The following is a 14513-nucleotide window of genomic DNA, read 5'->3' on the forward strand; positions in this document are numbered from 1 at the left end:
AGTAACACATTACTAGAAAGAAAAACTTGTCAAAGTTGTAAAATGTTTGTTTGCAGCAGCTCACAGCCATGACTGGGAGGAGCTTTTTAAAACTTTCTCCTTACTGAACATTTTAGTAATTCCAGTGTTCAATTACAATGCTTCCCTGTGAAAAAGCTAAAAAAAAACAAAAAAAAAACAGCACCATCCCTAATCAAGAGTAAAATAAATGAGTTCTTCTTCTGAAGATAACTAAGCTCAAAGAATAGCCACATGCTTATTTTTAATTCTGTTTAACTGACTCTGCCCACCACAGTCCTTTTTTTTTTAAAGCGCTTTGTTAGCGTCTTCTCCTCTAGAGATCAATTCTGCCATTTCCTCAAAGTGACAAGTTTATAGTGGCAACACTTTCTGTGAGTTCAGCCTGCATTGATCCCTTGCCCTTGTGCTCTATTGTTGAGGATTAGAAGAACTTTTATTTGTTAGATCACAAACTTCATCTCCAGGCTGTTCACTAAAGAGAAGTCATCAGGGAACTGAGACAGGGAGAAATAAAGAGGATGAGAGATGAGTTTGTACCATACACAAAGTGCTTAGTTTGACAATATGGGTTTGTTTCTTGTACATGCTCGTCTCTCAGTGGTATGTCAATAGTGCAATATGAAAGAAAAGCTGCAAAGTTACACAACAAACCGACCAAAATAACAATGCACACATCTAGGTGCAAACGGTGACAGCTTGACTGTGAAATGCTTATTTTTATCCTCGGCGGCAGAATAATCCCCGCTTTACATGAGAAGTGACTCACCAGCATAAACTGATTTAATTGTTCAGCTGTGAAATGAGCACGTGCTTAAAATATTGATTTCAAGAACTTCTTCCAAATTAGATTTGAAACTGTTTACAGAGCAGGAGAAACCTCTGTCTGCAGGCTGGGTTTGCAGGGGGGCTCAGTTTGAATCCAACAGATTCAAATTCCACGTTCACCATGTGCCTGTATGGATTCTCTCCAGATACTCCACAGACATGCTTATTACATTAATAGGTGAGCCTAAATTGGTTGTACTGTAGGTGTGAATGTGAGTACATCTGTCTGTTTCAGCCTTGCGATAGACTGGGGACCTGTCCAATATTCACCCCACATCTTATCAAATGACAGCTGGAATCGCTTCCAGCCCTACCCCGCAATCTTGATTTGGATAAGCAGTTAAGAAAATGGATGAGTTTCTGTCACATTAAAATAATTTGGTACTAAACTTTCAATAATTTCTGTCAGACGTTAGGGCTGACTCCAAAAAGTGGCAAATTTATTTCACAGTAAGCAGGAAGACAGCTATTTTGGCCAATGCATCCAAACTTTGGATGTTGCCTTCAAGGTGCTGCACTGACGAATCAAAATGCACAGAGGCTCCACTAGCTGATTGATTTTTGCTACAGCTGAGCAAATTATCTCCTTAAAGAAAAAAAAATGCACAAAAAAAATCATATGAGATACGACAACTCTACAGTTTAGATTTAAATTAAAGCCAAGTGATTCGTGCTGTGGAGCAACACTTCACATGCAACTGAGTCAGTGCTATCACAAAGAGCTGCAGGCCCATGAAGCAGGCGTCGCTGCAGTGAATATTCAGCAGGATGCAAGCTGAGGATATTCCTCCCTCGATTGAGCAACCCACGACAAAACGTGAAATGGACACAGTGGACCAGCAGGTCTATTTCACATTTTGCTTTGCCTCTCCAAAATGTGAAATGGACACCCATGCAGAAATTGCATTACAAATAGGGGCAGATAATATATTTAAAGCCATAAAGTTGGTAGTGAGCAAAAAACTTATGAAGTACATCCCAGGGTCTGTAAATTGTCAGAATCAATTAAGCTAGGCGGTTTATATGTATATATGTTTATATGTACATACATGTAAATGTGTTATGTCTGTTTAAATGCTTTCCTGTGATTATTTTCATGTTGGCTCAAAATAAAATATTACCCTCTGCTGTTCCTACAACTTCTGCTTGCGTGTCCATTTCACATTTTGGACAGGCAAAGCCTGAAATGGACACAGTGGTCTGTTTCAGGCTTTGTCGTGACATCGGGTTGGAATGAGATATCTGTTATACTGTTTAGTACTACAAATCCAGTAGAGCTCATTTAAAATTAATTACGTAAAAGTAATAATTAATTTTAGAAGGTTTTGTGAAAATAAAGTATTGGCCTAGACCAGGGGTGGGCAAGTCCAGGCCTCGAGGGCCGGTGTCCCACAGGATTTAGATATGACCCTGGGTCAACACACCTGAATCACATGATTAGTTCATTACCAGCCTCTGGAGAACTTAAGGACATGTTGAGGAGGTCATTTAGCCATTTAAATTAGCTGTGTTGGTTCAAGGACACATCTAAAACCTGCAGGACACCGGCCCTCGAGGCCTGGAGTTGCCCACCCCTGGCTTAGACCCACAAAGATCATTAATGAGTTGGATCCAACCTGTGTTTCTGTACAACACTTTGGGCAAACGTTTTGTTTTTAAACGTGCTATATAAATAAACTGGATTTGGATTTGAACCCAAGATTCACAGGATATTTATTATGTGGATTTACAATTCGGCACTACCACTCAAATCATATCCCTTTAGATTCATGACGTATAACATAAGTACCCACATAAATGAAAAATAATGAAGAATATGTCACAACCACTGAAAGAAACACCAGTGCCGTGGGGGAAAAGACAATATTCCAAACTAACAAACACTTCACTACACTTTGGGGTTGCATTTATCTCTGCTGTCCCACAGGAAACAGTGACAACAGCATTAAAGCTATTTACTTTTTGGCAAGATAAAAGGAATTGCAATCCCAGGACTCTATAAAATAAAGATATATTTTAGGAAGATACTATTTATTGACTTGCTTCTGCTTCGAAATGACAGCTCTCAACTTGTTCTCCATGCAGAGTGTAGGGATGGAAGGAGTGATGGGATGCGGCGTAAGTTTGTTATAGACTATGCAGTATTATTCGTTTACAAAAATAGGAGGCACAGTTAAATGGGTTTAGAAACAGCTCAGGAGTGGTTTCTGACATGGGCTCAACACTCAACACGGGCGACAAAAAGAGAGAATCAGCAATTTCCAGTTGAGGTGAGAGTGTCAGCCTGCTAGAAGAAATTTAAAAAAGGAGTGGTGTGGAGCTATACTGCAGTACTCGAATGCTTCTATTTCAGTACCCTTGCACTTCAATGTATAATCGCTGTCCCTATGGTGACAGCTGCACAAATCATTAGCTTCATGAACGTATACAGTGATTCAATATACAGCCTGCAGCTATGAAAAGACCCAGTAAATCTTGACTAGACATATCTGCATCAAGGATGCTCCACAACAGCTTCAGTGTACACCACAAGAATGGATTTGCTCAACAGACAGCAGTTTCACCTGTCAATCATCTGAACATCTGTCTACGTGTGAAAAATGTGCATATTTTTTTTTCTTCCTGAAGCTTCGACAGCTGTCTGTCACTATTAGAAGTAATATGTCAAAAACAGCACATTCAGTAGTTTGTACCAAACAAGGTGTGTGGACATATGTGTTTGCTGTAATGAGCAGGTGTTGGAGGACTTTGTAAAATCTGTAACTAAGTTTCAGTTCAGACTGAATCTGCACATTTTGTTGTTGTCCTGTCCTCTCCCGAAAATATGTTACAGTTATTCTTGATAAAAAAGAAGCCAGAATCAAATATTTAATTATCACCTGTATTGTTCAAGGATTGTTATAAAGTTTGAGGACAAAATGCCAAATTCATAGAGCAACACAATCACAATAAAAAAGAAAGTAGGCCTTCTTTCAGACCCAAGGTTTTATGTATCAAGGCAACATAAAAACAACAAGACTTTTGAGTCATGGAACAGGACAGAACCTGAATGAACTGAAACAACACTGTAAAGAACAGTTGACCAATGAGAGACTGATGAGTTCATACAGAAAATGATTACTTCGGCTTATTGCTGCTAAAGGTGGTTCTACAGTGACAATCATGTGGTGTACTATTTTCACACATTCTGCATTGTGGCTTAGTTTTTATTCGACACATAATGAAACAGTGTCTCGTGTTGCTGGTCGTGTGAGTTTGTCACTGAATAATTTTACCTTTGGTAAGGACAAGATAATTATGTATTATATACTGACACATAACATATCATTTTATTATCTCTGTATGTCTTAATTTTGCTGCCATGTACAGTAATTACAGCTAATTAATTTTTATAAGTTACCCTAAAGAAACATTTTAAATGCTGTAAAATGTAGAACGCTGTCACACAGAGCGGTGGTAATAATTTGATGCGAGCTAATCAAAGCTTCGTCCTTTCCTTTCTTTAATTGACGACCTCCTGTTACATCTATTTTATTGGCGCCAGTAATTTACTGCAGTGGTGCCATATGGATACATGCTTGGCCAGATTTCATGAGAGTTTAGCATTAATAAACAACTGGTTATAATTAAAAATGTTACTTACATTATAACTTATAAATGTAATTAACATTTTCACTTGACTGCAGTTTTACACTTTGCCCTTTTTCCATCTTCCAGTCCATCGTTTTCTATTTGACAGCACTAATATCCAGTTGAGGGAATATGTTTTAGTTCCATAAGCAACCACACTATGAAAACATGATATTTTTACAGAGCATTAACTAAACCAGCGCTGAGCTATTGTTTTAGATACATCACTATTTTAAACGATAAAACATACCAATATTCAATTAACAAAAAATATAATTATTTATGTGGTGGACTGTAATAACCAAAGGGTGTCACAGTGTTGTTTGAGTGTACTGCTACAAAACCCAGTTAAGTCTATTCTGTTGCATTCTCCCATGTAACAAGACTGCTGCAGAGGGCAACTGCTAGCAGTAAATTAACCTTCCACCGATCACAGTTTTAATCTATTCTAATGTCGTCTATAAAAATCTCCATGAGTGATGGAAGTGAACTTAAAAGCCATCAAATATGTCTGCCAAATTTTGTTCTTCTAAAGGTGAACCCTGAGACACAGTGAAGAAACTGAAGCCTATGCCAAATTGGCTATTAGTCCTTGTGACAGCACTTTCTAGGACAGTGCAAACAGGGAATCCAATAAAGTCACTCCCCTGATCTCACACTGAGTAACTGCGCTGTCTGAGGCTCATTCAGCTTCCTCTAAAATATCCCATCGCACCACTAAACCCTAACAAGTACTGTACAAGCGCCCAAAGTGTGTCATTCCTGCATGTTTTGAATGTTACGTTGACACTGTGAAAGCTGGATAACTGTCTGCGACAGTCATATGAAGAAGCACAGAGAGATTATTTATCTCTTTTATTGCTCTGTTTAGCAGAATGGCAAAAAGGACAGGGTGAGAGAGCGATAACGACTAAACTACAGTCCAGGTGAGCTTCATACAAGATGCTACAAAGGCACAAGATACACCAATGCAAACAAGGACTAACTCAAATCTGTATCTGATGATTTCCTATGAGCCAAGACATTATTTTGGTTAAAGAAAAAAAATCTGTGAATTTGTTGCAACTGTGACAGCTGCACTGATTATATTTCAAATACTAGTTCATAGTGCTAAAATACAGAAAACTAAGAAATGAAGTGAAGTAAAACACAACCAAATTTGGAAAGTAATAAGCTCATCCGGGACAATCAGGATCAGAAAAAGAAAGATTTGAATAAAAGATTCATTTTTTTAAAAAGGTTTAGTTTTTGTTCTCTTACAAGTACAACGCAAAGCATTAGCATTAGCATTAGAAAATGAAAATGACATTTGACAAAGCATTTTGAATGCTGGCCTTATCAAACTGCAAATTGGAAAAAGAGGAAAATGAAAGAAAGAAACATTCAGATATAAAAAACAATACCAAGAAAGCAGCTTCAAGAGACAGAGAGACAAGAAAGAAGGCTTTCAAGATTCAAAGATTCCAAGATTAAGAAAAAAATCATATATTTGAAGAAATAAAATTATAATTCAATGAAAGGGGAAGCTAAAAAGAGAAAATAAACAATAAACAAAAATAAAAGCTACAGCTCTGCCTTTTGTCATTATCAAACAGGAAAATCTCCCTCTGCTCTTATGGAGAAATATAATCTTTGTTTTTGAAATATCTGGGCCATGGTTTCCATGGTGAAGTGACTTAAGAGGAGGTGTGGCTGCTCATTTATCCACTGGAAGGCTCACATCACTACTGGGGTCATCCCTCTGGTGAAACCCCACCCCCACCCCCACTCTCAAGCCATTCACCAGGCATCAGTAGTGAGAAGCTTCATTTGTTTCAATAGGCTATAAATCATCACTGTGCAGTCAAACGATCTTCCTTTCCTCAGTGATTACCTCAAAAATGCACCTTAAAAAGAATTGATTGACTCAAATGGTGTTGTTATGTGCATTATGTCTGTGTCTCAGCATAAGGTTGTCTCATTTTCTTCCTCTTTATTAAAGAACTTTGGTATGAAAAAAATAAAACAATAAAATGTGCTTCACTTACTGTTGTGTGCGTGTCAGGTTTTTGATATTTTCTCCTACTCTGCAATTTCAGTCTCATTCTAAAGACACTGAGACACTTTACTGGGTGAATGCTCCCTGGAGATATTACTGCACAAGGATGAGCATGTGTGATGACAGGAATAGCTTCACCTTGAAACTTAAAGTCAAACTTGCACAAGACCTGCCGTAGACACTGCCACATTTGCAGGACAATGACATACACTGTATACTGTATGGCTCCTTTTTTAGTATGCTAATATATGACAGGAGCTTACTTTGCGATGCCAATCATTCCAGGCCGGAGTTGGGGAAAGTCACATTGATTATACAACAGGTACAGTACTTCACTGAATTACAGACACAGATTATTGAGCTAATCTGCTTGCAGGGTGTTTACTTTGATCGAAACAGAATATGTGAGTAGTTTTACCTGGTCCAGAGCAAAAGGAGGCAATCACAGCGAGTATGCAGACGTAACTGAGGTAGGGCATCCATGACACTCTATCCTGAAAGGAATCAGAGAGAGCAAGTGACATAATCAGTATTTTGTTATATATTACAGCTGCTGTACTGTGTGGTATTTAAATATTTTGCATTGTAAAAGTTTTGCTAATAAGTAATTACAGTTCAAGATTTTAATGATACTGAATGATGCAAAAAATGTTTCATAATAAAAGTGCATTTTTTTTATATAAATATATGTACATTTATAGAATTTTGATGAATTTTAGAAGTTTGAGATTTGCAACTGTGTTAAAATCCATGTTTTCTCAGAATATATTTTTATGTTGCCTCTTCAGATATTGTATGTCTAGTATAAAGGACAGGAAGTGTGGCTTACCTGGAAATTAAGAAAAACTGTGAGTAGGCTGAAGAACACGGCCATGGAAAAGAAACCAAATATGAGAAGGGGCTTCCTGCCAATTCGTTCTATCACCAAGCCCTGGAGAAAAGACAGCATAATAAACAACAGGGTTTTGTATATCATTTTTGGCTGCAGAGTTAATTTTATCCAATTTATAGATCTGGGATCCACATGCCAATGGTCCACCATGATAAAGTTTATGACTATTAGAATTTGTCATTCCTTGTATGATTTGTAAAAAAAATTAACTGCACTCCGCCCATACAACCACTGAAAGCAGCCCATCCGCCCAATCACATCTCTTAACATGACCGGCCCCTCCCCTACCTTCACTGTCTAGAAAAGCTTTAGTGTGGAAGAAGTGGTGAGAAGATGGAGCTGGAAAGCTGAGAGAAAACTATAAAAAGGAAGTAAAAGCATAATGTGTCAAATTAACCAACATGTTAGCTATCGCAGCAGCTGCACCGTGAACAGTAGTACCAGAAACAACTAATAACCAGGCCTCACAAGTGACAGGAGGCTGCAGCTGCTAGCACCAGCTGTGGAGAATAGGCGAAGTGATGAGAAGGGTGAAATTAATGTGGTAAGAAAATTAATGGAGGAACATAATTAGGAAGAGAGAGATTCAAGGATTCAGGTAAAATGACAATGAGTCACTGCTAATAGCTAAAGTGTAGCTTCTCATTGTCACACGCTGCAGTGCAACAAAGAACTAACCCGACAACAACTGTGCCAAGCATGATATCAATAATCAAACAAAATGAAATGAAATATGAACATTATATGTGTACGCTATATGTAGAGTGAGATATGTCTCTGCTGAAACCTTTTCATTATTTAGAGACACATTCTTTATGTTGGCAGAGCTCATTACAGCCAGTTTTTGTAGCGTACTGACCTCTGGAATTTTATTTTTACTTGATCAGTGCAGGAGATAGATTAAAAACAAATAGTTAATGCTAATGGTTCTAGTGTAAAGTCTAGTAAAGCCATTAAAGGTCACTGATCATCAGTTTATCAGAGTGAGGGTTATGGTCCTGGCTTAAAAAGTTGGCCGACATATCTGTAAGGGAATTTGCCAGTTGGTCAGCACAACATCTGGGCATCTTTTAAGGTACTGTAGCTTTGCATAGGTTGACTCACTTTATAAAGGTCCAAATCAAATGTGTCCTGAAAGACCAGAAGTCATTACAATCACAGGACTTCCCAGAGTCTTTAAAGTGATTCTGCATTGTCTGACCTTAAGAACATTTGACTTTCCCGATAAATGAGATCTGATTGGCTCCTACTGGTCTCATGGGTAACCATATCACTGATTTAGATGGCATCATTTTGCAAAGTTGTCCTATCCCTCAAACCTTGCTGATATGCTGATTTACTTCACAGTTCACCCTGTGATTTGCTTCAGTGAAGCAAAGGCTTATATCCAAGAATTACCATCACAAATGGGATGGTCTGAGGTGCTGCCTATATATACAGTAACATATACATACAGATTTCATCATCCATAACACTGCATGTGGCTCATCAGTGATTCTGTCACAGTAGGTCTTTGACCGGGTCCGTCTAGATTATGGATGCAGCATGAGCCATGACCCTATTCAAGTGCAGGCCACAGCTGCAGGCCTTCTTCCATCATAGTCTGTGTGAATTAAATGGCACTGCTCTTACCTCTTAAAACCAGTGGGACTTCATGACGTTGTGCAAAAAGGTCACTGTTATTTGTACAATATTTGTTCCCATACCAAGGGGCTTCTGAGTTGAGACTGAGAGGCAAAGATAGCGGGTGTTTATGTATGGTGTAGGGGAGGTGCTGAGCTTTCTTAAGAAGAAAACAGATTTTTTTTTTTATGTTCCAAGAATACACTGGCTTTAATTTTGCTTTTTTAAGCAGTTTCCTATTAGCATGTTGCAGAATATATCAGTCTTCATTTGTAAATGACTCCAAAAGCACTGCAGTTCACTTAGGATGTATGTGTACATGTGTGTAAATACAGTGTCCATACCCTACTAGTCCCTGTAGGCACCAACTATTAATCTTCTAGGCTCTACCCACACTGCAGAGGCACACGGATTTGCACACAGCAGCAAAACTCCAGTTCATTAAGACCTCTGAAGGTGCGAGAAGCTGAATATTTATAAGCCTTATTTTATATTTATATGACACAAAGTGACAACACACATTTGTCTATTGTAGCTTTTGTGTGCTGTACAAAGATGGTAAAAAGAAAGTACACCCCCTGATCATTTTAAGGGTTTACATATCAGGACAATTTAAAAATCATCTAGTCCCTTCCAGGTCATAAACTTAGGTAAATACAACGTCAGATCAACAACACAACAGATTTCACAATGTCATTATTTATTTAAGAATATTTAAGCCACAATCTAGAAACAATGTGTGAAAAATTAAGTGCACCCGATGACTCAGTAGCTTGTAGAACCTCTGGCAGCAATAATTTGAAGTAATTACTGTCTGCATGAATTTATCAGTGTCACATGGTTTTGGGTGAATTCTGGCTGACTCCTCTTTACAGTGTTGCTTAAATTCATTGATGTTTGTGGGTATTTGTTTATGCATAGCCCTCTTAAGGTCTCCTAAGCTGTTGGACAGATGGCCTCAAATACTTTTGGTAGACAGAGCTCACGTTCACCTCAACAACTTAACAATGTGCCCAGGTCATGTGGTTGCAAAACACCCTTCCACCACCATGCTTAACAGTTGGCGTCAGGTGTTTGTGCTGATATGCTGCATTTCTTTTTGGCTTAACGTGGAGCTCTGCATTAGGGCTAAACAGATGCAATTTTGCAAACTTAAGCCATGCTGGTATGTCCTTTTTAGAGAAAAAATTACATAGCAACCAGATTTCTCATTGCAAACAGTCTTTTTCTAATTGCACTGTCATGAACTTAAACATTCAACATGCTAACTGAGGCCTATAAAGCTAGAGACATAGTTTCGGTTTCTGTGGCTTCAGGGGGTGAATTTGCTGGGGAATCCACTCTTGGAAAAATTGGCAATGTTCTTGAATCTTTTCCACTTGATGGAAACAGCCTTATGACACTTCCCACACTGATGGGCGGCAACAATTGCTTCTTCATTCATTCTTCATTGCATGTACTTGTACTGACATATACCTAAATGTTCCAAAGCAGCAAACTGTCAAAGCTTTTGCAAAAGTGCTCACACTTGCTGACTGATGATCAGTTAACCAAGTGCATTTAATTAGCAGCACAGAGCTGCTACTTACCTTCTTAATTCCCATGGAAGAAGTAAGGGTGTACTTAAGCCGCTTTTCTATTAGTACCTACTCCACCAGGGTTCCAAGCGATACGAGGTGATTCAAAAATGTGACATCAACAGACTACATGCCAAAGATTGGCTAGTCAGTGACATCGCTCAATTAGTCATGAGAGCGTCTCCTTCACAAAAATCAAAACTACCATTGCGTTTTTTATAGGGCTGCATATGTGAAAACTTTCTGTAAAGTCCTGCTGCTGAGGTTAGATTCTACAAGCTATCAAATGAGGTGTTTTTGTGTAATCTTCATTAAGTAAATAATGTCATACTATAATATGTCACATCTTGTGAGTTATCTTACGATCTGGACCAGATGATTTTTGCATGTAAAACCTAAGAATTGAAAGACAGTGCACTTTTTATCATGACTGTCACAGACGTGATCTGGCAGACATCATTTTTTCATTGTGTCATTCCTATAAAGCAGTTTGAACAGTTACGTTTTATTTTGCTGCTTTAATGTGGCTTAATATCATGTCACGCTCAGTTTTAATAAGCAAACTTCACAAACTTATAAAAAGATCTTCTAGCTAATGATAATGTCTCAGTAACTCTGAGAATGACTTAATCATACAGCTCCTAGCTTAAAAATAAGATACATTTATATAGAGAGTCATAAATATATGTATTTATTTTCATATGACTTGCAGCAAAACCAAATATGATTATGTGTTTCTGTGTCAGGAGTATTTGTGCCTATAAATAACACACTTAAGTACTGATTAAACAGGATTAAATGACAGCTCTAACAGAATAATACTCACAACCTAATATACTCTTTCTTGGCAGGCTTGACAGAGGTCAGAATGGAAACTTCAGCTGTCACGGTTGGCAGGATTAAAACGTCATGCCACTCTTCATCACATCAAAAAGCAGATGAGCCATTCAAGACAACTGGCCACAGCTTAAGGGCCCACCGGCCATTCTGTCTGTATAAACACTGAAAATCATTGATCATTAAAAAACAATCTCAGCTAAAAGTAAATCCACATTTTACTGTTTGGATCTTTTATTGTAGATTCAAATGCTTCATCACTACCAGAAGACCCATTTTGCTATTTCAGGATAACTTGCTTGTTTTGCCAAAGGGTTACATGTGTGACGACATGCCCAGATGTGCATGAAATAATGTGGGTTGGCATGCAGTCCTCGGCTCTTGTATGTTAACCAGCCTTATAGTGACAAGTCTGCCACAATGAAAGGGCGATTGCCCAGTAGGTCACTAGTAAACATGGCAGGTTTCTTAAAGGAGTTACAGTAGATTTGTTTGTGAATAACAAATTTATTTCAATAAAGCTTAGCATGTTATCGTAAAAATGCTTAATGATACATTTAGATCTAGATTGAGGAGGAAAAGAGAAGAGTCCATCAGTAGCTGATGAATAGTACAGAACTGACTGTAGTGACTGGAACACATAGATGCTTAATTGTTAAATTGGAAATTGGGCTTTCCAGTATAAAGGCTTCAGGATGCCAGCAGAAGTAGCATAAAGAGTAATGAAGTCCATGTAGGAAAGACATTTGGCTGGATGGATGAGTAACATGCACGACTTTCATTCCAGAGTGTTTCATTCATTTTATTCCAGGTGTTTATATCTCATGTAAGAACAAAAGGCATCTTAAGGGAGCTAAAAACATGGTTTGGGTTAAAATAGATCCTTTTGTAATATTAGTGACATGTTACAAAGCCTTTTTTCCAGATCTGCAAGGAAACTTTTCTTTCTGCCCAAAAACAATTTGTTCTGATATGCACGACAAGCAAGTCCCATCTAGGTTCGTTACATTTTCTGTCATCTGGAAATAAGATCTGTTGCAATCTGTACTGCTTGAAGTTGCCCCCTCATTTATGTCATGGGTTTCTTTTTGTGTCCAGCTCGTGTGTTTTCGGTTCGATGAGCACCTTTTCTCAATTTGTTTGTGTTTTGTCTGTTTGCATGCTTTTTTTCCTAAGCTACCTAAGCTGCATTGACATTTCTCAGGAACTATTTGTCTCTAAACTATTTCACTGTAATCTTTCAGTAGATTCTTTCCATCTTGCCATGTGCCCTGTCGGTGGAAAAATCGAGTATAAAAAGAGCTTTTTAATATATAGCTCAAGAAGAAAAATACTCAAATACAAGCATTCTAGTGCCTTAATGAGCTGAGGACAGAAGGATTGCATTAGCTAGTGACATTGTCAAAGGGGAACTGCTAATCAAACAGCGTTAAACTCTGCATAGGTCATTTGATTTAAATCATAATAGTTAGCTTGTTATATGTTCGTTTCTCTTAGTCATTAATTCAGTTTAAAATGTTTTGTTTTGTGGTCACAGTGCATTATTGTAATTTTTTAACATCCCAAACTTTAGCTGGTGATTGCAAAAGATGCAATACAAGCACAGCATGCAAAAAATGGAATGCCATTCATGATAAATAGCTCATTTTCATTTTAAACCTCTGTATCCTTTTCTGTGTAAAGTGAATTGTACTGCATGGGTAAAAGCAATTCAGAATGCAGTATTGTGACATTTAACAAACCATTGAATAAATCTGATTTTTTTTCTATAAAGCAATATGAGGAACATTTCTCCTGGGTGCATTTGATGCCTGGGCTTCCCAAAACTCATTAACAGCAAACTGCAACTAATCTGTTAGTGTTTACAAGCAAGGACCAGGATTTGGAGGCATGCAACACATGCCTTTTTCATATGTAAAACTCTTTGTATAAGAAATTAATTGTGTGTGGGCAGCTTTATGTAAAAGGAAAAGCTTTGTTAATGGATGAAAGTCAGAGCTACATCACGAGGTGCATTCATTTCTCATATTATGAAGCATATAGTGTTAAATACAGGGATTAAATTCTAACTTTAAAATGTTTTCTACCTAAATTGAAGAAAAGGTAAGGTGTAGACTTTAATTCAAAAATCATAAATATCTTAAACTCACAAAGTCAAAATTGAAATTCATCTTTCTTAATACATGTCAAATTATTGTGAACATCCAACCAATGTTTAACACCAACGAACGATTAAAACATGTCTGTAAAGCTCTTGAGTTTGCACCATCAGCTACTTATATTTATTACAGAGTACAAATAAAGGCTTGTATATTTACATTTGCCTGATAGTGCTTGAAGTATTGTCCATCCATCCATTTTCATAACCACTTATCCAATTCCATTGCAATTGCACACAGGTGGGCAGGAGCCTAAACCATCTGTCACAGGGCCAGAGGCAGAGAACACCCTGAACAGGTCACTAGTCTATGGCAGAGCTAACACAAATTTACAGCCAATTTAGAGACACAAATGAATGTGTGTCCAGACAGAACCCACAGAGGCACAGGGAGAACATGCAAACTCCAGACAGAAAGGTCTCAGCCAGTTAGTTGGGTTCAAACCCAGAACCCTCTAGATACTAATAACTGTACCACTGTACCAACTGGAATAGTTCTAAAGAGCAAAGTTTGTACAGTTTATGACTATAACATAACATATCGCCTGTGGTGCAAAAAGTTGAGCTTCAGCATGAGTGACGTGTCAGCTACGATAGTTGTGGATTCTGTCATTCGTTACCAAAAAGTCACAACTCATGACAAGTTATTTATTGGATTAATACACAGTCATAAATCTGAAGCTTACGCTGGCTTCATTTGGATCATTTCCGACTACGTTGTGCATGCTAGCAAAACAGCCAGATGATCATTATTGTCAGCCACATAAGAAGGGTGGTGTTCAGTAAAGGCAGCTGGAGGTGAGTTAGCAGTGCCTGATGAAGAGATACTGCAGAGCTGGGGGTAAAACTGGTATCTGAAGAGTACATGCTGGTGTTTGAAGTCAGTCACCTGGCAGCTAAGTCACTCAGCGG

At 38.0% G+C, this 14513-nt stretch overlaps 1 protein-coding gene across 4 annotated transcripts in view; it reads right to left on the reverse strand.

Moving 5' to 3' along the window:
- The window catches only part of slc2a9l2 (solute carrier family 2 member 9, like 2), a 95663-nt gene that overhangs the window by 27280 nt on the left and 53870 nt on the right, over positions 1-14513 (reverse strand). For all 4 annotated transcript variants that reach the window (XM_080891063.1, XM_080891061.1, XM_080891062.1 and 1 more), the window contains 2 exons: positions 7344-7445; positions 6933-7008 (listed from right to left, as the gene is read on the reverse strand). In XM_080891063.1, coding sequence (XP_080747189.1) covers positions 6933-7008; positions 7344-7445 — 178 coding nt within the window. The remainder of the gene's footprint in view (positions 1-6932; positions 7009-7343; positions 7446-14513) is intronic.

The sequence above is a fragment of the Rhamphochromis sp. 'chilingali' genome (genome assembly GCF_963969265.1).
Source record: "Rhamphochromis sp. 'chilingali' genome assembly, chromosome: 9".
Classification (NCBI taxonomy): domain Eukaryota; kingdom Metazoa; phylum Chordata; class Actinopteri; order Cichliformes; family Cichlidae; genus Rhamphochromis; species Rhamphochromis sp. 'chilingali'.